At 41.1% G+C, this 26,413-nt stretch overlaps 3 protein-coding genes across 5 annotated transcripts in view; all 3 read right to left on the reverse strand.

Moving 5' to 3' along the window:
* Positions 1–2,551: 2,551 nt before the first annotated feature.
* Positions 2,552–5,439, reverse strand: pclaf (PCNA clamp associated factor). Its single transcript, XM_012839014.3, has 4 exons — positions 5,278–5,439; positions 4,492–4,575; positions 4,172–4,355; positions 2,552–2,691 (listed from the first exon to the last, which is right to left on the reverse strand). Exons 1-4 carry the CDS (start codon positions 5,321–5,323, stop codon positions 2,655–2,657), a joined length of 351 nt encoding a protein of 116 aa, XP_012694468.1. The 5' UTR covers positions 5,324–5,439; the 3' UTR covers positions 2,552–2,654.
* A 5,730-nt stretch (positions 5,440–11,169) lies between these two features.
* borcs5 (BLOC-1 related complex subunit 5) lies at positions 11,170–20,797 on the reverse strand. 3 transcript variants are annotated; one of them, XM_031563800.2, is made up of 5 exons: positions 20,616–20,797; positions 18,427–18,524; positions 14,605–14,748; positions 12,567–12,724; positions 11,170–11,523 (listed from the first exon to the last, which is right to left on the reverse strand). In XM_031563800.2, exons 2-5 carry the CDS (start codon positions 18,488–18,490, stop codon positions 11,290–11,292), a joined length of 600 nt encoding a protein of 199 aa, XP_031419660.1. In that variant the 5' UTR covers positions 18,491–18,524; positions 20,616–20,797; the 3' UTR covers positions 11,170–11,289. The 3 variants fall into 3 exon arrangements, with proteins under 3 accessions (XP_031419660.1, XP_031419667.1, XP_031419675.1); XM_031563807.2 differs by lacking the exon at positions 20,616–20,797 and adding an exon at positions 17,334–17,400; XM_031563815.2 differs by lacking the exon at positions 20,616–20,797 and adding an exon at positions 17,334–17,405.
* Positions 20,798–25,897: 5,100 nt separating this feature from the next.
* cep290 (centrosomal protein 290) overlaps positions 25,898–26,413 on the reverse strand; it is a 63,338-nt gene continuing 62,822 nt past the window's right edge. The window contains exons 46-47 of the mRNA XM_031561725.2: positions 26,012–26,114; positions 25,898–25,917 (exon numbers count right to left, since the gene is read on the reverse strand). Coding sequence (XP_031417585.1) covers positions 26,046–26,114 — 69 coding nt within the window. The 3' untranslated portion in view covers positions 25,898–25,917; positions 26,012–26,045. The remainder of the gene's footprint in view (positions 25,918–26,011; positions 26,115–26,413) is intronic.

Below are 26,413 nucleotides of genomic sequence, written 5' to 3' on the forward strand. Positions count from 1 at the left end.
CCTCGAGCTCTCTTGGATGTCGAAGTTATGATGGTTATCAGCCATTGTCCTAGTCTATTTATAGATTAACGTTATGTATTAGCTTCCCCAAACGAACGATTTTCGAGACATATATGTCTACCGGTATTTCAACTTCTACGACTCGTTTAACACTGCAAGAAAACGTGTTTCTAAATATTAATATTAATGTTGACACTTTACAGGAGTACGTTTGCACTTATGTTAGCTATCGGCCACTCCCACTTCGTTCCGCTTACCGCGTTGGTTTTCGAAATATTAATATGCACGCCGCCTGCTTTTATGCTGTTGTATGAAAAAGTTTTGGCACTCCTCTGAGGCTGCATGATAATTTACTCTGTCTTCACCAAAAAAAGATCACAGTGGTATATTGTTCATTTTCTAGTTAACACTGAGTACTGGGGTGTTTTCCAGACAAAGATATTTAGTGTAGCCAAAGGTTAAATTGGGCCGGAGCGCTCCGACTCCTTAGATCCACAACAAACCCCGCCGGAGCTCAGACCCGTCTCCCTCAGTGTAAAATAATCATATACTACTTTTAATATTTTTTCATCTCCTGACCAAACGCATTGCAATATGATATTATATAACTCACAAGACTACTCAAAGACACTGTAGATCATCAATGATACATGGAATTATGAGAGGCATTCTACTGATTCTCTCGTGAAGTGCACGTCAGTGAACGTCAAAAATCGACACCTATAATCTTTGGTAATTGTTAAGACGTTTTTCTAAAGGATCATTGTTGTTGTTAATAAGTTGTCCATCAAAGCGCCACCGCTAGAATGTGTGAAGAAGGTTAGTGTTCTATGATCTGTTTTTGGTATTCAGACTGACATTTCAGCCTGCAACAACAAATAAACTAACCTAACTTAAAGGACGCAGCCAAGCAGCTTAGCCTTCATTCAGAACAGAACCTAATAGCCAAATAGCCAAGCTATCCTAACCCAAAGAAAAAACAGGCACAACTTTGCGACAAAGTGCAGTTGAACTCGCATCAAGGAGCAAATATCCATAGGTGAACAAGGGCACAGCCAAACGCCTATGATGGCCAATGACGCCCGCACTAAAAAGCAAGCAACACCATACAAACCACTGGCTAGCTAGCCGCTAGCAAATGTCAAATCCTGTAGCCTACCTGCTCTCTTGACACTCTGAAGACAGCATAGCATCATCAAATTGCCCAGTTTACATGTTGATGGGGATCTTCACGTAATGATCGTGTCACATACTGTATAATCAGGCCAATAATCCCAATTTTGACAAATAAATAAAATATTGCCTCTGTTTACAGTCTCCAATTAAGTTACACAATTAGTTAGCCTATTTCATAGTTCATTGACTAACAAAGGGGTCTTTAGTGTTACCTAGATTCCTATGATCTTTGCAATATAGGCCTAACTGAAATAATCAAACTCAACTATTAGTTTTCCAATACTTGCTTCAAGATATATTTTTGACAATACCAGTTTAGCTAAAATACTAGGATAATATAAGGACATGTGTCCCTATGTTGTGGTTTCAGCTCTGAATTACACACAATATTTAAGTTCACATAGGCTAACTTAAGGTTGTTGGTGCAAAGTAATTTTGAAAAACTGTAATAGATTCCAATGATCCTGAAACAAGTGATGATATACTGTATACATACCAATGTCTGTTTTAATGATAGCTGCACTAATGTACTCATGAACATACATTTGATATTCTTCATGCAGCTTTGTTATGTGCTAATAATAAATAGGTTTCTTAATGTTGTTTGATGATATTAAAAAGATAATAAATTGAATTGTAGCCTGTTTGTCTGAAAAACTATTCAACCCCTCCACATTAGAAGTGGAAAAAGAGCCCCTTTAGTGTAATAATGCATTAATTCAGAATTTATGTGAGAGCGATATAAATAAAGATGCTTTTGAAAGATGACCATTGACCGCACACAAGGGCTCCCCCTCCTCACAAAAGCCAATTTAACCACTGAGTGTAGCAGTGTTTAGTTGTGTGAAATGAAATCAAATGTGAAAAATAGGCTGTGCAAATATTTAGGCACCCTAATCAAATTACTTGTTTTCCAAATATGTTTTGACAAGCAAACGTTAATCTAGGCATCAACCTCATCCATCTTAAAATAATTTAACACACAATTGAAAAAATAAGTAGCTAGTTGGAAAAAGTCTGAGCAGTGTGGAGCTGGCAGTTGGTTTACTGGACATTCTAAAGACAGGTACCAACTACTGCCAACAACTGCCAACTTTAGAATGTTGGCGTTAGTTGGAGAATGTTGGCGTTTGTCGGGGCAGTGTGGAAGCTGCTTAAGGCGTTCAAGGGAGAACATTCAGCGATTTAAACTGTGGTGTGCAGACATACGGGAGGAGAAAAATAAATGGTTTGCCTGAAATATATAACAGATGACATTGCTGTGTGAAATTTTATTCTTACAGCATCAGGTTGTCAGAAAAAAACAGACACAAACCCCTAATTATGCAAGAGACAGGAAAAAAAAAGGATAAATATACACGACAAAACAAAAGTCAAGCGGCATTTCATTTATTGGTACAGAAACTATGTACAAAAATATACAGACAACATTTTAATCCAAATCAACTAAAATTGTTTAAAAAAAAGGAGCACACACTTCATTCATCGTCTTCATCATCCGACAGTGGTCTTGATCTATGAAGGAGAACAAGTCTGTTAACTTTCACTTTGCAATTATCTGGGTCACAGACTCTAGCAAGTGCCACCACATTGTTCACATGTTCTTGTTCTGTTGAAACACCACCTTCACCCAGCAAGACTGAACTTAACATGCTCCACGATGCTTGTCATTACAGTAACACACACCCCCCTAACCCTTGTTCAGATCAAAGCATGGCAGATAATGTTACAGAAAATTACCGGTTTTACTCTAGACAATAAAAAAAAAAAAAAAAGGAAAATGGAATAAACTTTTCTCCATGGTACTCAACACTTGTTGGTACACCTGGAACTCGTTCATTGTGTGATTTAATCAGGAACTTCTGGTAAAACTGGTAAAAATCTCTCTTCCAATCAATCACTGTAGCCTGATGTCACCCCAACTACCTCCCCTGACCTGGTGGACATGACCCTCAGTCCCCTACGGAACTCTCCGGAGAGCAGCCTCAACTCTCTCCCCGATCTCGCAGGGGAGTTGCACTCTTTTGGCTTTCTCTCCGGAGAGCACTTCTTAGATAAGAGACGAAGACACTTGTAAATGGGAAGAAAACTCGGTCAAATTTGGCTCTTGCATTTAGAAGTTCATTGAAAATCATGCTTGTGCTGGCCGACATGCCCAAGCGATGAAAGCTGTGAGTGTGTGATCTATATATAAAAACACAGACTGTGGGTTTGCCGTGTGGAGACACCGACCGCTGCGTGTGGTGAGAGAACGGAGCAAGGAGTGATGCTGGGACATTGAGGGAAACATTGCTGCCTTTGAAGACAAGGCCAACACCGAAGAGGCACTACACTAAGGACAACATCTCGTAACCATCCCTCCTTCGCTCTCTAGAGTGTTGTGTGTGTGTGTGTGTGTGTGTGTGCTTCCGGTCTGTTGTATAGAATACGCAGAACAAACACCCTACCCATCAGACGGCGATCCATCGAGTCCTCTGTTATGATATATAGTACAGAGTACTATGCAGTGCACCCCACCCCCCCCTCCCCCCTGCTCAGTTGAACATATAAATACTGTACGATGACGTGGGACTACACCTGATTAATGGTGCACTGTTTTTACAGTGAACAAGGACAGCACCACACGTGCTAAATAAAAAAAACATCATTTCATACTACACTCATTGATGGATGACAGATTAGCTGAAATCATATTGAGGTGGGCTTGACCCCCTACACATACACAGAGTGTCCATCAGCCTCAGAAGCACCTCATTTATAGTCCAAAATATTGTGTTTTTGTTTGTTTGTTTGTTTGTTTGTTTGTTTGTAAGAACCTTGCTTGCAGTACTGGAATTACTTTACCTCTTCTTTATTTCTATCCACAGCAGCAAGCCCCTAGATTTCCCCACATGTGCATGCATGCGTACACACACACACACACACACTTTCAATGAATAGTAAAAAAAATATACTATTATAAGATAGACATACAGATATAGACCCATACTGTTACCTCCTAGGTGCCGCCTTGCTGCTACCGGCTTCCTCCTCCAACACCGGCAGCTCGTTCTCCTTCTCTGGCTCCTCTGGGTCTGGCTTCCTGCCGGGTCCGCCAAAAAAATCCCCGATGCCTTTCTGCCATGTCGGTGTCGGTCTGGCACACACAGGATTACCACCGGCATACTTACCGGCTTTGGCTGGAAAAAAAACAAGCACGTCGTAAAATAACATTTAACTAGGTTTAAAGTATTAAGCACAGCATGTATGTGGAAAAACGTAATATACAACACATTCGTGTCGTTAGCAAGCACTATACACATGATGAAACCTCACCAGCAGCGCTTGCTTGATTGCTACTGGATGCATTGGCGGAGCTGGAGGCTCCAAGCGATTTTCGAGGTGCGGTGGCGGCCACAGCTGGGGGAATAATGTCCACAGAAAACAGGGAGTCATTTCTCCTTTTAGTGGCACACATAAGCACATACAATAAATGAACCAGTGTCATATGTATGTTTAGATAATAATAAATTGCCATCGTTAATAACTACCCAAAAACAATGACCGGTGTCTCATGGCGCCAAATTCAGGCAACGTTAGCTTACTTACTGGCGCCAGTTTTTGTATTAGAGTTGGCCAAGTTAACGTTTGCCCTAGCATACCAATTGCTTTCAAATGTAAACTCATGGCCCCTACATTCGATTCCGAATGTCGTTGAACTTCCAGGTGTTTGGTGTAACGTTAACAGACCATCAAACATATCTGAAGACGACAATGACTTTCTTTGGGAATTCTAGCCAGTACCATGAGCCAAATACGCCATTGACAGCTCACAACAGCTAACCAACGTTAGTCTTCAGATGTAACGTTACGTCTTACCCTATAAATTGTTAACATTTTTAATTTAAATGTAAAGAGCGGTAATTGCTGTTTAAGTTCAGTCATCGTGAGCCTCAGTGAAAGAACAAACCACGCTAAGTAAGTGCCCAGCTAGCTAACCTCAGTCAACTTTAACGTAGAATAAGAATACAAGATAAGCAGGAAGCGGGCTACCAAATGGTTAACGTTAAATGTTTACTAAAAATGATCAGCTCCCCGATTATAGGTAAAGTCTTAACTCACCCTTTCTGTACGTCCCAGGCACAGCATCAGCCTTTGTACGAACCATATTTAGGGTTAGGCAGTAGACTGATCTAAGGCAATCGCAAAAGTTAAGTTTCCGTCAGAGACATACAGAGAAAAGAACAGCCTTTCCGGATTCCCGCCAGGTCTTAAATCTGTCGCCTGGGCGGTGTTCTTACGTCTTTACGTAGGCATATTTCCGCCCCTTTCAAATTATGCCGCGTTCCAAACAACTCCATATCTTAGCGTTTCCTAGTTCGGCCCCACGGCTAAAAATCCCACTAAACTTAGATGTCTGTTGTATATCAAAATAGTGTTTAATTAATCAACCTTTACATATTTCAGAAGTGAAGAATGTGTACACAATGAAGTCTGAATAAAGTCAACGCTCATTTCTTAGCGTACTTTATTTTTACATGCGCGAAAACAGCTACAACGAAGGGGGCGTTCCCTATTTCCGCCCCTCGAGTTCTTCCTCTTTATCTTTAACTTTGTTATGCTCCAGTTTTTTTTCTTCAGAAAGTAATAATAATACATAGCACTAGTATTTAAAATGTATTTAGATCATAACCCCTGATCTCAACAATGACAGACATCACACACACATAATGTAGTTGTATGTTATTTATTTACAATATTTACAAGACTATTAGAAATTAAAGATAACAAAGACAGTACAGATTCTTTCAATTATATAAACTCGGCAAAAAAAAGTTTGGAAATTTGTGTTAGGTCAATTATTTCTCTTCTGTTCAAGGTTTCTTCCTGATTAACAGGGAGTTTTTCCTTGGCCCTGTTGTCATTGTGCTTAGTCTAAGGGGGTTCAGGCCCTGGGCTCTGTAAAGCACCTTGAGACAATTTTATTGTTTTGGCACTATATAAATAAAGTTGAATTGAAATGTTGGGGCAAATGTTGGCTTTACTTGTTAACCTGTGTACCACAATCATGCTTTCAGCATACCTACTCAGGAAGCACCAAAGCTCTCATGAGGGGTGCATTCAGACTGACTGTGCATAGTAGCCTACATTTTCATAAGAACATATGCCTTCTCAAACTTACATTTATTTGATTTCCTTTCACTCAAGAGCACTCAAGAAGCTCAATCTCCCAAGGACACTTTTGCCAGGTGCCTGTTCCTGACCTTCAGAGAGTTCTGATCAGGCGCTCTCTATCTATACAATGGCATTAAACAGATGGAGGAACTAGTAACCCAAGAGTCTAACCTCCATCACCAACGATGTACCAGCCCGCTGGTCTGCCACTTTAGTGCTGATGCTGTGCCCAACCTGGACAGAGTCAGGCAGATATTTAAAAAAGCAGTCTTCGTGGTCACAGATGAACTTATAGTTGAATTTAGTGAACAGGAGTTCCAGAGGCAATACTCCAAGCCACATGGCGTAAACCCCTCTCTGATGACCTCCAGCCCATCATAAGAGGAAAGGAGTGCTATTACCTATTATAAATGAGAATTCTCTCTGCAATTTGAAGAATAACTCCATGGACAGTTGTTTGCTTGTTTAAAGAAGGTCCGGCTTTGTTTTAATAGTTTTTATGCTGTTATCTGATGTGTTGGCTATGCCTTCAAACAGCAAGTGTGCGTGATATTTAATACTACCATTTTCCAGCTATTTGGAATGGAGTTTGGCGGCTGTTTAAGCCTAATGATTTTGCCTGCCTGAGACACACCCCTGTAGGTTTCTGTATAATGGCATGCGTCAATTGTAGACAGGTGTTCAGGCATGATTTCAACATGCATGGCTCTTCAGTCTTTCAGAAGAGTAGTGGATGGGAAGACATAAGTCCCACTACGCTCCTCGTTTACCTTCTGACTAGAGATTGAGGTCATATTAGAACAGTTATTTGTTTATGTGTTTTATTTGTACTGCCTTTTGGCCGTATTTGGGAAAAATAAAGATCTTCTACAACCTAACCTCCAGTCCTCCTGAGAGTTTTCCATCTTGCTCAAACACATCTACCCTTAACAACTTTAATAAATAACTTTATTTAAACGTTCTCCACATCTGGTCTCCCTTCATGTCGCCTCTCCAAATGAACCTGGTGGGTGTAAAGACACCAATGAGGCTATTCCTCTGATAAGCTCCTGGAATGTTTTGGTCATGTGACTGTAATACACCAGATGGAAGTTCTCATACTTGCATACTATACTGTATATTAGGGTGGGGAGTAGTGTGCACTATAGTATGAATCACCATGGTCTGAACACATCGTGACAAGGAGGTTGGGTGTATAGTCAAACAACTTTAAGCAATTTCTGATTATGGTCAGAGGGGGATATCAAGTGGTCAGCATCAGCTCTGCTTGCCTGGAAGTAAAAGTCACCGATCCTAAGACTGATTAACACGTACCATCTGTTGATAGGCTAGCTCCTAAACTTAAAGACACAGCTCCGTTTCGTTTAATTGGATTTCTAATGGACATTCTTTTGTAGTAGCCCTATGTCCCAACCATACACAGCAAAAACGTTCCTCCCATCTATTTAAATGTTTATGTGAAGCCATGCTCTCTCCCTCGCTCCTGATTTTTCTACCATTGCCTGTCTGAAGTCTCCATTCCTGTGGTATAAAAATGCTATCATAATACACCATAAATCAATCAAATGGCATAATTTCTTATGAACTGAATATTTTAAACAGATACACAGCAAGTTAGGTATAGGCCTTTTATATGCCTTAACATTTGTGTGACTTGCTTTTTGTGTTATTAATTAGGCGAAGACATTCACCATAATGATAGTACCCAAATAGGGCACCCTTAATGAAAGCCCTGAAAAGAACAGAGGAAGGTGAACGAACTTTAGTACGATGCAGAATGATTTTAATGATTGATTGGTGCAGTCTGTGCTTGTTAAATAACTTTTTTTTTTTACTTTCTCAAATATATCTACCTTTCTACATACAAACATTGTCTTTATTTTAATTTGGGCTAGTCTAATTCATTTCTGCCCTGAGACTCCTCTCTCCCTATTGCTTGCAGGCTTTAGAAACAAACCCAGTAAATCAGTTGTGTTATAAAACCACATTTGCAATTCCTATTCTAATCTGATGATGAAAAAAAGTAGGCTCTCCAAAGAACACAGCCAACACCTGTCTGCTACCATGGACCATAGCATGTTTAAGGTGATGACCGTTGACTCCGTCTGCAACCATGGACCATAGCATGTTTAAGGTGATGACCGTTGACTCTTGTCTGCTACCATGGACCATAGCATGTTTAAGGTGACGACCGTTGCCTATACATGTTTCAAAAAGAAAAAAAAATGTATAGCAATTGTGGTGCCAAGCAAAGTTTTTGTGAAAACATTTTTGCAGAAACTGTCATGATTGATTGTTGATGATAGAATAATAGTGCATGCATAGAATGGTCCTCTTTCCTTATCTCCGTTGGACCTCTGGAGGCGGACCGCTAGCTGTTGACACTCAAAAACACTAGTGGTTTGAGACATGGGAACAAAGACAATGTTCCAAAGGGACTGCATTGCAATGGTACTGTATGAAGTCCAACCACTGTGTGTTTGATGTGCTCTGGGTCAGCACTATTCCAGAACTATCACTCAGCTGTCCTGAGGGGTTAAAGGTCACTCAGCTGTCCTGAGGGTTAAAGGTCACTCAGCTGTCCTGAGGGTTAAAGGTGTAGTGATTAGGATTTAGTGGCATCTAACAATCACTCAGCTGTCCTGAGGGTTAAAGGTCACTCAGCTGTCCTGAGGGTTAAAGGTCACTCAGCTGTCCTGAGGGTTAAAGGTGTAGTGATTAGGATTTAATGGCATCTAACAATCACTCAGCTGTCCTGAGGGTTAAAGGTGTATTGATTAGTGGCATCTAACAATCACTCAGCTGTCCTGAGGGTTAAAGGTGTATTGATTAGCACTATTCCAGAACAATCACCCAGCTGTCCTGAGGGTTAAAGGTGTATTGATTAGCACTATTCCAGAACAATCACCCAGCTGTCCTGAGGGTTAAAGGTGTATTGATTAGTGGCATCTAACAATCACTCAGCTGTCCTGAGGGTTAAAGGTCACTCAGCTGTCCTGAGGGTTAAAGGTGTATTGATTAGGATCTAGTGGCATCTAACAATCACTCAGCTGTCCTGAGGGTTAAAGGTGTATTGATTAGTGGCATCTTACAGCTAGGTTGGATATGGAGGATGACCTACGGTGGCCGCCAGTTGCCATAAAAGGCAAAAGGCCCTCTAGAGCCAGTGTTCTGATTGGTCTGTTCTGGGTTACTGTGGAATCATACAGGCGTGTGATTGGTCTGTTCTGGGTTACTGTGGAATCATACAGGCGTGTGATTGGTCTGTTCTGGGTCAATGTGGAATCATACAGGCGTGTGATTGGTCTGTTCTGGGTTAATGTGGAAGAGGACCCGCTCCCTATATAGATGTGAAAGGCTCATTCTAAGCTATTGAAAACACAACGATTTGTAATTACAGGTGATTATACACTAATGCAAACATAATTATAAAAACTATATTCCATTTCTGCTAATAGATGCCCCTACATCCTCCGTACTGCACCTTCAAGCGCCCCCCCCCCCCCTTAAACCCACTGAATAGGGGGCATGGTGATGGGTTGAACATGTGGAGTCAACCACCCATATTACTAGTGCTGTCAGTTAAACGCGTTACTAACGGCGTTAACGCAAACCCATTTTAACGCCGTTAATTTTTTTAGCGCGAGATCAACGCGAGATTTATATGAACGTTCTTTTTCGCCCCGCAAACTGTGTAGTAGGCTAACGTTACGGTTTGAGTAAATGGTGAGCGCGATACGGCGAAATGGATGATAAAAAGCTTCTGAATGGAAAGTTTACTTTTAAAAGTTGTGTGTCTGAAAATGTCAACAGGCAGCTGGCTGAAAGCAAAGAAGTAGTAGGCCTACCTTTTATTGGTAACCTAACTATTACGGTTCATTGTTTCTGAAATAGGAGGCCTGACTGCTTTGTTCATGTTAATATTAATATTAAGCCATGGTTTAACTGCACTATAGGCTGAGTCCTTGTTTACCTGAAATGAGCACTTTATAATTTTATTTTGTACCGCCCTGTTTGGCAATGTTGGTTTTCAATAAAATAAAACATTTGCATAAAGCAAGCCAATCCACTTTTCCATGTTGATAAGGGCATTAAAATAAAAATAAAAGGATGGAAAAAATAAATAAATGAAGGGACATTTAGAATAGATAAACATTTGCGATTAATCGAGATTAATTTTGAGTTAACTATGACATAAATGCGATTAATCGCGATTAAATATTTTAATCGTTTGATATGCAGAACTTCTTAATGCAAAAGTAAGAAACAGCAAAAGGAAGTGGTCTTAACCTAGTGAGGTAACTACTTAAAAGCAAAAAACTTGTAAACACCAACATCAGCACAGTTAGCACTGCTAAACACGTGCTAGCATGCTAACGTGGCAATATAAAAGCTTTTCTTAATTTTTTTTCGCGGGGTGATCCTGGAACCGGAATCACATAGTGCATAGCCTTGGCGGTCAGCAGGAACAACAGGTGTGTTTATCCGTCCTTTCACATGACCAGATACCATCAATATGAATTTGAAGACGATTACAAAGCTTGTTTCCTATAAAAACATACCTCACAAAAGCAGGAAATTACTGTTGCTTTAACAAATCACCAATGTCGATCAGGATATTTATTTTGGGATACAAATAACACACAATGTTGCTTTAAAAGTGAACTTTATAGCACAGTAATGGCATAAGACGAAATCACAAATATACATACAATTATCTTATATTATTCTTTTGACAACATTACACATTCATCGGACGTCTTCTCAGTCAAACTTTCCTCCCAGTTAATAGTTTTTAAAAGCTTTTAGGCCCTTTTAACTGCATTTCACCAATTTCTGGTGTTTGTTTCCCCAGATGTGTCCAATTCATTTGAGGAAGAGTGACAACTGGCAGAGGTCTTCATAACTCCAGTCTTCTGCTCCCCTCCGAGGTGCCGCCTCGCTGCTTCAGGAGCGTTGTCACTGCTTGGTCCCCGTGAGTTGTTGCTTCATGCTGAAGGGCTCGAGTCGTTCGGTCTCAGGGAGCAGGTTGTTGAGCCGCTCCATCAGGGGCACGGTCTGGTCGATGCCCATCTGGATGCGCCGCAGGATCATGGACATCTCGTTCACCTTCTGGATCTGTTCCGCGTACTTAGCGTAGCGCTTCTGCCGCTCCTGCATGATGCTGAACAAGGCCTCCACAGACAGATCCATCTAGCAGAGCAGAGCAGAGAGTAACATTCAGGCGGGTAGTTTGAGCAGACATATGGGCCATATCACCCAGAGCAGAGAGGCCCATATCACCCAGAGCAGAGAGTACATTCAGGCCCATATCACCCAGAGCAGAGACTACATTCAGGCCCATATCACCCAGAGCAGAGACTACATTCAGGCCCATATCACCCAGAGCAGAGACTACATTCAGGCCCATATCACCCAGACGGGTTGTGTTGCCCCTCATTTGACTCAAGCAAAAGTCAAATCTGTCTGTGTTTCTCTGGTATGTTCCAGACTTTACTTATGTACCTGGAGATAGTATCATTTGTTCTCTATATTGTAAGCTACATTCTTGTAATTTGTAGGCTAAAACCTCAAGAAACAAAGTTTAAATAAGAACCTTAAAAGTACCATCTGCAATTCTTATGAAAAATGTTTTGATATTTGAGCTCAGCAGCCAATCAAATGACACCCCTCCCTTCAATGCTCCAGAAGCAGAGTGTTGATTGGCTGGAATAATTCATGTCTAGGTCAGAGTCAGAGCTCTGTCTGAACACCAGAGTTTGTTTTACGGACTTGGACACAATGCTTGCTTGTCCAAATAGTGTCATTGTTTACGGACTTGGACACAATGCTTGCTTGTCCAAATAGTGTCATTGTTTACGGACTTGGACACAATGCTTGCTTGTCCAAATAGTGTCATTGTTTACGGACTTGGACACAATGCTTGCTTGTCCAAATAAAGTCATTGTTTACGGACTTGGACACAATGCTTGCTTGTCCAAATAAAGTCATTGCGATATTAGTCGCATAGATACATAGCTGGAAGGGTGCAGATTTCTTTATTGGCGTATTAATTATAGACCTTATAGACAGACTTCATTGAATCAAACAAGGTTTAAACGCAATTCACCTGGGCAAGAGAGACCTTATTTGCTGTTAAATGATCCGCCTTTATTAAGTACATTATGCTCACAATGAAGGATTCTTTCTTCATGTTGGGAGAAATCCCACATTGAAATGAAAGGGTGCTTACGTACCTCTTTGATTCTTTTGACGAGAGCGTTCTGGTCGAAGGCCACGGCCTCTGCACACTGGTGCAGGTGGCCCTGGTAGCGCACGCAGAGCTGCAGCACGTTCACAGGGTCCAGTTTCTCCACACACACACTACTGGGAGTGGTCTGGCCACTCAACACACCTGGAAACAGAGATCCATTTAGAGTGGCACAAAACATTTACATTTAGTCATTTAGCAGACGCTTTTATCCAAAGCGACTTACAAGGATGTATACACATTTTTACATTTACACTGATGGCACACTGCACACATCAGGAGCAATTAGGGGTTCAGTGTCTTGCTCAAGGACGCTGCGACAGGGAATTGAACTAACAACCTTCTGATTACTAAACGTCTTCTCTACCTCCTGTGCCAATGTCGCCCCAAAAGGTTGAAAACATTCTTTTGGAGCCGAAACTCATCAGCATGCTTCTTCCGTGTTACACTGTTAGGTTCAGTTCAAAAAAAGGATTTGTGTGAGAACTGTGAAAATCAGTTTCAAGAGAGTCTCGTTTCTATACCCGTTTTCCACCAAGGCAGCTCCAGGGTTTGGCAGGCGAGTGCTTAATCTCTGAACAGTTCTTCATGCTTTGACAGCCAAAGAACCGGCTCTTGGCCAGGAGCAGCAGCAATTCCTTGAACCGGCACTTCCAGCAGGCCAAGAACTAGCACCTAGTTCACTTCCAGCAGGCCAAGAACTAGCACCTAGTTCACGTTGGTGGACAAGAACTAGCACCTAGTTCACGTTGGTGGACAAGAACTAGCACCTAGTTCACGTTGGTGGACAAGAACTAGCACCTAGTTCACGTTGGTGGACAAGGGGTATAAGATGGTAGCACCAGTGCCAGTTTTGGTGTTAGCACGTCTGCTTTACACCGTAATGGAAACGAAAGAATATGTGACGATTTAAGCTTCATCGTGCTCCAATGAGCATTCATAAAAATGCACTACTAATGCTTAATTTATGCTACTCCGAGCCCTCTCCAACAAACCTCGTACGGGAATCTCGTACGGGAAGTTAGAAAAATGAGTAGGTGCACGACAGCCTCTCCGAGGTGCTCGGAGAGGGTTCGGAGAGAGCGGTTAATGTCGGAGAGGCGTTCCCTGTGTTCAGAGGGGCGTTCCCTATGTCCGACTCCGTGAAATCGGAGTAGCATAAATTTCGCTTAAGTCTATTTGGAGTCTCAGGCAGAAATGTCTATCAACTCCTTGAATGTAATATGTAAATATTTTTTTGCAGCCATGAACTGTATATCCCAAAGACCACATTTGGTTGTAAACAAAACAAATATATCCTATTTTATTGAACATTCATACTGAAATACGAATACATTACGTTGTTATCCCAATACAAATTATACTTCAGAGTATGCTCGACGTATACAAGTTGAAGCAAGTTTGGCAGCGAGGTGAAGAGAAGAGTTTGGTCCTCTGTGAATCACCGTGTGTCTCAGTTCTGCAGCGTAAGCGTGCTGATTTTTGAAATAATCAATGACGTTCTGTGAAACTAAGATAAATGAAGTAGCCTTGTCTTCATCGTGGCCAGCGTCCACATATTTAACTAGATCATACTGTACCCTGATCCAGATGCTAGACTAAGACACTTATGCGACTTACATATGTGCGACTTACAATGTATACAAATTTAACATTTACACTGATGGCACACTGTACATCAGGAGCAATTAGGGGTTCAGTGTCTTGCTCAAGGACGCTTCGACAGGGAATCGAACTAGCAACCTTCTGATTACTAAACGACTTCTCCAGTGTGAGATGAGATGATGAGTTTGAGATGAGATGATGAGTTTGACTACAGCATGCATCCAATCAGAGGAGGAGCTGCCAGTTTGAGATGAGATGATGAGTTTAACTACAGCATGCGGAGCTGCCAGTTTGAGATGAGATGATGAGTTTGACTACAGCATGCATCCAATCAGAGGAGGAGCTGCCAGTTTGAGATGAGATGAGATGATGAGTTTGACTACAGCATGCATTCAATCAAAATAAGAACTTATGCTGACCTTTCAGAAGTGGCTGGAAAGTTGGGATTTCTTGGAGTTTGATAACATCGGGATCATTGTGAATGTTGCGTATTGTTTGTGTTCCTTGGGCAACTACGACAATGTCATCCATTTTGGCTCTTTGCTTTGCAGGAGAAGATACCGCTGGAGAGAAAGAGAAAAATCAACATCTAAATGAAGCATTTTATTGTGGTACACAAACTTGTATCCAAACCATGTTAACCAGTATTTTTTTTTTGTTTGTTTGCGGGGCGCTTAAAGTGAGTTTGCCACAGACACCAAAACACCCACAACTGCAACTGCATGAATACAGAATGCAAAAAACCTACCTCTCCTCTAGCATTTCATTAACCAATGGTTGGTGCAAACATTTTATTTGAGTGTATTTTAAATAACAGCATCTCAAACAATCCACCGTAACATGCTTGATATCCAGGTATATAAGACTCAAAGTAGAAGTGTTTGTTTGTTTGTTTACATGCTTGATACACTCCCAAGACTCAAAGTAGAAGTGTTTGTTTGTTTGCTTACATGCTTGATACACTCCCAAGACTCAAAGTAGAAGTGTTTCTTTACAATCCTAATTATACCTGTACATGGCCTTGAAGACAAAGCCCAGTTCTTTTTTGCTATTTAAACAATAAAACCAGGCTTTGCCCTCTTCAACAACATCACAACTTTTCCTTGGGCTGTATTTCAAGCCTGGTGGACAAAGCAGTTGAGTCACAATGACCACTGTGGCATTATTGTCTAATAAGATGAGTATTGATTAGAGGAGTAGTTTGAAAAACCACTCAAGATTTAAAACATGTCCAATTGGATTTTTTTCCCAGTACTTATAATTTTGTTTGCAGAATTGTGATTTGCGACTGCTAGCCCTGCTAGCGGAGAGAGCAGACCCTAGCCTAAAGCTAAAGCTGCTCTTATACTGTGGCATTGTTTCCACAACTGGAAGTCATTCATTTCCTTTGTGGAATGGCAGATCACATGAGAATGAGTCCAAGTGTGGTGCCAAGACATTTCAATCCAACAGAGGTCTGTATGCATTCAAAACATCTGAACTTGTACGTATGATAGATCCAATCCAACAATCCTACCAGAAGATAGCATTACTAAGGTTATGGTGCAAACAATTGTTACAAATTCTGCATTATCTGCTAATATTTGCATGTTTCACTGTCAAGTAGCATTGCAATGGTTCATATGTGTGACTGACAGATCATACAATCCAGGGTACTCTAACGCCAGTAACATTAGACGCTCCATGCTGCTGTCTGACACACATCTGGCTGTAGTACAACGTCTGCTTTGAGGCTGGCTTGCGAAAATCGGAGCTGAAACAACGCAATAATGTATATAATAAGACCTGTAAGAATTGCAAATGAAACACTGTAACCAGATGCAACCTGGCAAGGAAACAAACACCTTACCCCTCAACTACGGCACAACCACTCAATGTGTGCACAAGTATACTAAATTCAAAGGATTTGCAAGCCACACAATTCATTACGTATTGGATGAATGAGTTTATATATTTTATATGCTTTTTGCAAAATGGGACAAAAAAAGGATTTGGATCTAGAGACTGGGGACCATAAACTTTAAAGGGAATGTTCTTGAAGTTTGGCAGTGCAGAACATTTGAAATTCAGAATTTTTAGTTTTTCAAGAAAGTTTCACCAGATCCCAGATCATCAGATATTGTAAGTACACTTGGGAACATATTATGGGATATCACAGATGAATGCGTTCCTTGTGTGACTTAGTTTGGGATATCACAGATGAATGCGTTCCTTGTGTGACTTAGTCGAGGACTTGCGTGCAATTTAATCAGGAACTCCTACTATGAAATGTCAGCCAATCACTTACTATAACCCGGAGATCGCTTGAACTATTTTCTATCCTGGCCAACGTAAGTCAAGGGCTGCAGTCGGAGAGTCTTTTCTCTCCTGGCCAACGTAGGTCAAGGGCTGCAGTCGGAGAGTCTTTTCTCTCCTGGCCAACGTAAGTCAAGGGCTGCAGTCTTTTCTGCTTAGGAAGGTTCCTAACTGAGTGAAATGACCCAGAACTATCTAAGTGTCAGCCATGATAAGAGCAAATGCTAAGGAAAGGCGCTTTAATGCTTCCTTTCTTATCTCCTTCAGCATAAGGTACACTGGACCGTCCTTAATGAAGGACCATTGAGGTCAAGGAAAAGTGCTTAGGAGAGGACATAGGACATCATTTTTTTGACTATCCAGACACAGCCAGGCTCGCCTGAGTACAGAAGTCAACTGGAAGTTTGTAGTCTTATTTTAGTCTTATTTTAGTGCATTCTCAGAATTCCTGGTTGCAAAGAAAAATCTCTACGGTAAAATGAATGTGTTTTCACAAAATCGGCAAAAATAAAAAGTGTGAGCGAAACGTCAGTAGAAAACCTAGACAAATCATTCGGTGAGTAGCAATGGAGGTATTGGTCTGTTGTTTGTGAGTAACTGCTGTCTTGTCTAATAAAAAATAAAAGATGTTGTTACCAATATGCTAAACAGGGACCGAGTGGACTACATCGTGTCGCTTACATCAGGCATCTCAGCATGCGAGACTCTAGAGTGGTATCCATGGTTACAGCAGACAACTCTTTAACATAGTTCTTTAGTTCGATACAACTAGTTAGATAACATATATTACTTTTGATCATTGATAATGTGTTCACTTTGTGTTGGAGCCTCCATGTGAAGAGTTGATGCTTACCCATTTTGGGTGAGATCACCAACTTTCTATTGGTGTCGTCATCAGGATAGAACCAACATTATCTTGGCTGCCCTTGTGAGGAGAGTATTAACATTTATACACAATTGCACCCACATTTATTTGGCACCCGTCACCAGGTAATGGACCTACATTAGAATCTGGAGGCCAATGAATACATTCAATATCAAAATGTTCAATTAGGTGTTTTAGCGTGTAAGATAAGAGAACGCAGGTATAGCCCACGACTACATATGCCAGCCCATGCATAGACAACTTGGATTTGATTTGAGTTGACTGCCCCTTACGATCCTGATCCCACCCTGAGAAAGTCTCTCTAGATCCGCCCCTGCATTTGGAGAATCTGGCCCCGATGTTATGATAGGTGTGGCCCAGATGTTATGATAGGTGTGGCCCAGATGTTATGATAGGTGTGACCCAGATGTTATGATAGGTGTGGCCCAGATGTTATGATAGGTGTGACCCAGATGTTATGATAGGTGTGGCCCAGATGTTATGATAGGTGTGATCCAGATGTTATGATAGGTGTGGCCCAGATGTTATGATAGGTGTGATCCAGATGTTATGATAGGTGTGGCCCAGATGTTATGATAGGTGTGGCCCAGATGTTATGATAGGTGTGACCCAGATGTTATGATAGGTGTGGCCCAGATGTTATGATAGGTGTGGCCCAGATGTTATGATAGGTGTGACCCAGATGTTATGATAGGTGTGACCCAGATGTTATGATAGGTGTGGCCCAGATGTTATGGTAGGTGTGGCCCAGATGTTCTGATAGGTGTGGCCCAGATCTGGCCCAGATCCGGCCCAGTGTCTATTGGCTATCTGGGAGGGCAGGGAAGAGAAAGCAGTCCGGGTGGGTTAGTAGCAGCCTAAACTGGCCTAGAATTTGCCTCCTTAGAAAAGAAAGTGGCCCATTAGGGGCAAACTGAGGGAGGGGAAGTGAAGCGTTTGCAGGCGCAAGATAATGGTGTGGCAAGAGTGGATATCCAGCACAAGACCAGCCATTGAATTTTCCTCTGACAAATCTGTAGCACAAGATCGGCAAGGGTTTGTGGTTCACCACCTGACGTACCTAGGTCGGAGTGTTTAAGGTCGGAGTGTTTATGCTCGGAATCGCCACTTTGTTCAGCTCCCATGATGGAAGACCTCAAGAGCACAGGTGAAGGGGACCTGCAACGGATACAGAGAAGCCACTGTCAAAACTATAAGACATTCACCTGAGGCTAAATATCTTAAACATAAAACAGTTATATTAATGATCACTCATTGGTGCAATAACAAAATAATGACACATTTTCTCAATTACAATCATGTTAAGTAGACTTCAGTAGTCATAAGCTGGCTGAAATATTAACTGAGCTGAGGTGTGCGTTTCTCAAAAGCATCGTTGCAACTGCTGCAATCTCCGCGGTCATTTAATTAGTTGATGTTTCTGCAAAGCGTAGTTCAAACGATCAATCGCAAAGTTGGGTGGTTGCAATGTTTCTCATTAATTATCATTAATGGCGGCCGGCCTTAGTCTAATTAGTCCCGACACTTCCATAATGAACCAAAAAGATCTTCCCACTTCACTTCACTCATAACGTAAACAACGTTGTGTTTGCCCGGTTGTTTCAGCAAAGCATCTCCCACTACCAGTGGTGACAGAGGCAGACCACAACTGGTGCTGTTAGGTGAATATACAACACGTGCGCCCGTACAGGAACCAGTGGGTTTGAAAACCTGTTGGGACAAAACTCTGACAATGTAACCATGTTCATGCCACTGAGGAGCAAGGCGGCTCTTCGTGTTAGCGTAGGCTATTTGTAAATTCAATTCAATTCAATTCAATTCAATTTTATTTATATAGCGCCATAACAATACAATTGTCTCTAGGCGCTTATACAATTGTCTCTAGGCGCTTATACAATTGTCTCTAGGCGCTGTCTGTAAATGCACCTGACCTTTTCTTTCATGCATCTGACCTTTGAAATAGGCTCCCCAGAGAGCACCTGTCTGTCTGCCTGCCTGCCTGCCTGTCTGTCTGTCTGTCTGTCTGCCTGCCTGCCTGCCTGCCTGCCTGCCTGCCTGTCTGCCTGTCTGTCTGTCTGTCTGTCTGTCTGTCTGTCTGTCTGAGGGTCTCAATCAATGGGCCCAGCCCAGACAAGTTCAATTACAAATGGACATTAGAATGTTTTTTTCTCAATGCCCAGGAAAATTGAATACACAAACTGAGAGCAAAGTCTGATATATACCATGTCCTCTGTCTTTAATAATGATATATTATAAATCTGTATTAAGAACAAATATGGACTTCTATGGATTTGTACTATTCTTCTTCGAAATGAGATGCAAGACTGTTGCATCGCCCACACCAACATTCTACAGTTCAGTATTTTAGAACCGAAAATAAACACAGATAACCATATTTTTTTGACGGCTGAAATGTATGCTCTAGTCATCTTTCTTTTAAACATTTCTGAACTGTTAAAGGACCAATGTGTAATATGTTTACAGTACTAAATCATAAAATGATCATGATATGTGAGGACCAGGCCTTTAAGGAAACATATTACGTTGAAATGCTGGCTGTAGCATAGTTGTCAGAGAAAGCCAGTATTTCAACTCAATATGTTTCCTTCAACTCTGACGACACATCATGAACATTTTAATGATTTTATTTCATCTTCCATTCCGGAGCCGGAAGTGAAGTGTGTCTGTGTTTTGGCCTGTGGCCCCGCCCACTGCCCATTTCTACAGTACCCTTTTCAAACCCCGGGTTGCCAGATATGAAATAAATGGGCTGGCAGACTCATTTGTAAACTCTATATGCTGCCTATGTCAACAGCGTTGTTGGGACTATGGCTTGTGACGTAGCTAACTTACTACGGTTTCGAAGAAAGTAGGGCGATAGTTCAGCACAGCCAACAACGCCTCGTACCACCGTTGTTCCGCAAAGACTTGAGAAACGCACCCCTGGTTGGCTTGGCAGATTGCTATCGATATAGGATGCTAAATGTTGACAAACCCTGTAACGTCGGCTAAAGCATTGAGTAACTGTTTACGTAATGTTTTAAGACCGTAATCAATTTCTACTTCAGCCAAGACAGACACATAAAGTCAATCTGTCAGATCACGCCTGCCAAAAACAACGTTAATTGTTTACATAGCACAAGATGAGGTTAACCAGCTAGCCAAACGTTAGCTTACATTAGTCAGAACATTGTCTTGGGTTTAGCAAACTTTTACACTAAGTCAATGAGAGTTGACCGAAAAACGAACCTGCTTGCAAATATACGTTTGTAGTATTTCCAGATGATTGTCTGTTGTAAACAACCCAGAGACAAAAAAATTCTCTCCACATAGCCGTGTGAAACCAGACAGTTTTGGCAGATTGTCTAGTACGACAGACTCTGCTGAAACTAGCAGCGGTGTGAGATCGCTTCCGGTAAGGATTTCTGTATGTGAGACGGTGAACTTTCAAAGTAAAAGCACATGAATAATGATAAAATAGGGTGGGAAAGTAATCGAGTTTAGAGTTTCGTTCCTAACGCTGAGCGAAATGACAGCGAAAACTACAATGAATATGGAACATAGATTAAGTCACCGGTTTGCGCACCTCACTGTTCAAAATGCCGATTTGTAGTGGTGGCGAAATGAAGCTTCATGAACCTTGAAGCTTTCCAGCCAGGTGTGTTGAAAAGTGGTTCATTTCTCGAGGCTTCGAATGCACTCTAGGTACACCTGGTGGTCAATGAAAATGCGGTGTAGGAAAGATTCGCGGGACAGTGAATGTGTTCAATACATGGTGCACAAAGGCCTGGTACAAGAACATGCATACACACAAAAAAGTATGGTAGAAAAAATTCCGGCCATTGTCCATTTTAGGTATTTATGCTAAATGTACTTCCATAATGAAAATAAAACCTTGATACAAATAGTGAATTTTGATGTGTATGTATACAGTGTAACATGTATGTCTATGTATACTGAAATTTTGAAAACCGAATGGAAATAGTGCAATCAACAATTTTGTCAGTTCTTGACTATGGTGACATTGTTTACATGTATGCTGCACCCTCTACCTTAAAACTCCTGGACTCTGTTTACCATAGTGCTATTCGCTTTGTTACAGGAGACGCTTTCAGGACCCACCACTGTAACTTATACAAGAATGTTGGTTGGTCCCCTCTAGCAGACAGGAGGGAAAAACACTGTCTTTTATTTATTTATAAAGCCTTAGTGGGAAAACTGCCCAATTATCTCATGTCACTTTTAAAATTAAAATCCATCTGTCATAATACACGGTCACAGAGCCTCATCTCCCTTGAAATCCCCCTTACAAAAACTAATATAGGTAAAATAGCTTTTAAGTTCTTTGCTTCCCATACCACTATTCAAGTGGAGTTGAAATTAACCAAGTATTTGTCTGTCAACCAATTTAAGAGCCTTTTAGATAATAAGGATGTGCCTCAATGCTGTTGTTTTAAATGATTCTCTGATTTAATTTTTTTACTTTATGTTATTTTATTTTTTTATACTTAATTTCTGAGTTGTTTAATGTGTTTTTTAAATTTATTTTGTCTGTTTTATTTTGTTATGGTTTGTTTATTTATTGTTCTTCTGTACTATGTAGCCTCAATCAGGGCATTGCTGCAAAGAGCCCTGTGCTCAGTCAATTCTCCCTGAATAAACAATGATGATGATGTATACAGTGCAACATGTAAGTCTATGTATACAGTGCAACATGTATGTCTATGTATACAGTCGTGCAACTGGTGGAGACGACGTTCAGGTTCGATTCCTGAGATGGGAATTGTGACATCTTATAGTCGAAGCGTCCTGTCAAAAGAGAACCATTTCTCAAAGCAGTAGACTCAAATAAGGCTTCAGATGTCACCATTGACGTAATTTCACAAAAAAATACAAGCCTCGATACCGAGCTTCGTCTGAAAATGCTTCACATTCTGGACACAAGCTTCGAAGCCTCGGTGTCAAGGGTAACAGCATTACCGATTTGTATTGTTTGACTGGCTGAATACAGTTCCAAATACATAAATTCACAAATTCTTCAATAATCAATGACTATCCTCAAGTCTGCTTGGACCCATTCAATGCACATGAAATGACAGACATTGACCTCACGGTGACATTGTAATAATCAAGTTTACGTTTTCGCAATGATCTCGAAAACGGCTTGGCCCAGACTCAAAATTCTGTCATAATTTCCATCTCTCAAGTCATCTGAATCTTTGCTTCAATGGTTTTCTAATTAAAAAATGTGAAATTTTGCAACTTTTTCTCAATTTTTTCAAAAACCTATTTGTAACATTTCATCAGACCTTAATGTAACGGGAGTGTGTTCTCCCTCCCTCCCTCTTCTCCTGTTAATCATTTCAGAAGAGGCAAAAGTGGATCAGAGCATCACAATTTATTTGTCAGGTGCAAGTTACTAATTCATTTACAGATTCAAACTAATCTAAAGTGAATAATCTTAAATTACAAGAGAAAGACAATAAACTTTCAAAATATTTAGAGTGTATGAACATACCTGGCCGCTCAGAGGAAGATGGCTATTCACATAGAGTGTGGGTGTCTCTGGCTAAGATTTCAAATATCTCAGTGTTAGTTCAGGTTAACTGAACTACTTGGAGACCCCTAGTAGTCTGTGAGCGTCTCAGCCACAACCACTGGCTTGCTTTTGCTTCTGGCTTGCGTCTGAGTGACCGTCCTTAAAAACCAAAATCTAACAGCAGTTGATTTTGTTACAAAGCCATACAGAGCTAAGATAGTTCGCTATAATGTTACCTGACAGACTATTTTGTACAAATATTTTATTTCTTTGAAGTTTTTTTTTTATGCCAAAAGTCTCAATAGCTCTGACAGTAACACCACAGAAGACTTTGGCAAAATGGGCCTGATTCACCACAAATGCGTTGTTATAGTGGCAAAGATTGTCAGCCACCTTTAAAAGGGCCAAAGAATCCCACGTCCAGGGGCTGCAAAACACGGGAGCAATGCTGCGGAAAACACCGGAGTGTGACACCCTCCCTCCTTGCCGCCACTATCACGTACTGGAAAGTTCACCCAAGTGCCTCCTCTTGGACCCCAGCCACCACTTCTGACCCTGTGGAGCCTGAGCGATGTTGTTGGGGCTGTTGTAAGAGAAAATCAAGAGTTAGTTAGTTACAGCTCCCCAGGGGATCCATGATTAAGCAACATTGTGGCGACTGAGGGGTTAAAAGATTGAATTGCGTATGTGAATGTCAGAATGCATTCTCCAGTCGTGGGTGACAGAGCTCTTTGTGAACTCACCTAAGACTATATTTGTACATCTCTTGAAACTCAGTAAACTCAACTGTATTCAAACCTATTGCTTCGTTGCGGTCTTTCACTTGATTCTCTGTAAACCAACACGTAGATTTAGTATAATCTAACACTGTTCTTCCTCCTCACCGCATTGGCATTTATGCCAGAAACCGCTGTTTGGTGAGCTGGTACCCATGTATACAGTATATGTGCATATGCAGTACTGCAGAGAGCGTTCATGCTCTGGGGACAGTACCTGCACTGGTCCTGTGCGACAGCCATGGGTGACCCGCCCTAGTGTCTCTTTGGTTTAGTTGTTTGCAGAAACATCTAGCGCAGATGTTGCCCATGATCATTTTTTTTGTAGCTGGCAGTAACGCACCTGAAACAGCCAACAGACCTGAAGAAGAAATCAGTGCTAAATCGAGTTTATCTGAAGCGATACGATGCGAACAACCTGCCTCCACCCCTTACCTCTCCGACCTCCTCCTCCAACATGCCCCTTTCCGATGCCTCAGGTCTGTGGATGCCAACCTCCTGCAAATACAGAGGACCAAGTGCCCAACCTGGGGTGATAAGGCTTTTTTGGTCGCCACCCCCTCCCTGTGGAACTCATTACCACACCATACCCACACTGTCAGCATTTAAAAGTGCCCTCAAAACCCACCTCTTCAGACATGCCTTCCTCAACTAACCCCCCACCCCACACAGACACACCATGGTTTTTAGTTTTTTTTATTCTTTCATTTGTTATCTTTTTTTTATGTCTTTATTTTAAGCCTCTTTGAGAACTGTGAAAATCGCTATATAAATGTGATTTATTATTATTATTATTATTACTAATAAAATATAACAAAACACGCTCTGGATATTTGCATGAAATGGTTTTCTGGGGTTAATTATTCATCTACTCTGCACTGCGTGTTACAGGAGGGAGTGCAATCCGAGTGCCTCCAAGTGTAATTGCTGTTTTTCTCCATTGTCAATGATACGCCTCCATTCAATGTGTCTCTTATCCAGGGTGGCGTAGTCAACATTACAGTATGCAGCATGGTGCCAATATTAGTACAGTTGGCTGCAATATAATATGCTACGGACAAAGATTTATATTTAACGTCAGACACGCTGAAATGTCTACTCTGAACATGTGTACACTGTTATCCTACTCTAAGGAGAAAAGAAAAAAAGTTGTATTTATTTTTTGTGTATCACATGAGTTGCAGAGATCATGAGATAATCTATTCAACCATCTGCATTTCTGGGCTAATCAACAGCACTGGCCACCATAACCACGACAGCTAGTCACCTCAACATTTGTAAGGAACAAGTCACGCTTACTAGGTCACAAACATAATCCTCAATGGGACCGAAGCAGTGGTCAAAAAGGAAACATTCTTTCGCTGTCCTCTCGTTTTCATCCGAAGAGAATTTACAAACAGGTCAATGCTTGGACTTACTGCACGGCTTCAGCACCAGGGATGTCTTTTTCTCCAGTGTGCCATCTTTCTGGTGTCTTCCAAGGTCAAAGAAAACAACCTGTGCTTTTATTGGTAGGAGTCAGATTATTTTCAGGGTTTTTGTTGCCTCGAAATGACCTAATAGCAACCACCAATTTGCCACGGTGTTATCATATGAATGGGTCTCCGTGAGAATGGGTGTGAGACTAAAATATGCATATTCGTTGTACACTCACTCACACAAAATATATCAACCTCAGAGCGTTAAAGGTTTCTGAGTATAATCTTTCATGTTTGTATGACAGAAACAGAATGATTTGTAGCAGTTTTTGGAACACCATCAGACATTCCCCCTATGAAGAAGATTTGTGTTAGGATGCAAATATGTTTGGGTGACCATTAGAGCATCCGAGAGTGATGTCACATGGTGGCAGATGCTGAAAATGTTTCTGTTGAATTAAAAACGGTGTAGTTTTATTTTGTCATTCTAATAAGCGAGGAATGCTTGTGTCATGGCTGTTCAAAGAAGGCAAATGGGAGCGGATTTGAGGTCTCTTTTATTGATCCTTTGATAAGCTGAAGACAAATCTTTGTGTGTTTTGTGTTTGAACAGGATGGTAAATTCTTTGAGTATCAAACACTTCCACACCAGTCTCAGTATCCATTATTAATGGCTTAAATGTACCTCGTTACAATCGCAGATTTAAAAACTCAACCCACTGAAGTGCACTCTGCTATGTCAGCCTTTCATCAGCATCATCCAGATCTAATTGAAGCTTCTGATTGGTCACTTCGAAACAGTTTCTCTGCTGCTTCCTGTAAATCACAAATTACACGTTACTAACTGAAACTGCAAACAAGGCTTTCCGTTTGGGTTTAAGAACTTAACAGCGGAGATGCTTTATCTTTACCTTTTTAATGTAATTCCTTAACTGGTCATTCTCCGTCATAGTTTTCTCCACCCTTCTTTTTTTAACTCCGTTTGCATTTTCCCCTTGAGCTGATCATATTGTGCCTACAGTGGGAGGGAAAAATCACAGTGATGTCAATCAATACAAAACACTTTTAAACATCCATCCAAAGATCTTTTCATTTAACCCCAGTTTATGTTAATGTGGTCTCTTATCAATGGCTCCAGTGTGGCAGACCAATAGTCATTGAATTTACAAAATCTGAGATCAGTCATCCCTAATGGAAAGGGGACACCAGGGGACACCACACCATGAATAGAATGGACATTCCGCTTGTCAAACTCAAAACAGAAAGGAAATGTGGGGTCACCGATGATGCGTTAAGCCAAATTTCTAAAATTTT

This window comes from Clupea harengus, chromosome 3 (assembly GCF_900700415.2).
Source record: "Clupea harengus chromosome 3, Ch_v2.0.2, whole genome shotgun sequence".
NCBI lineage: Eukaryota > Metazoa > Chordata > Actinopteri > Clupeiformes > Clupeidae > Clupea > Clupea harengus.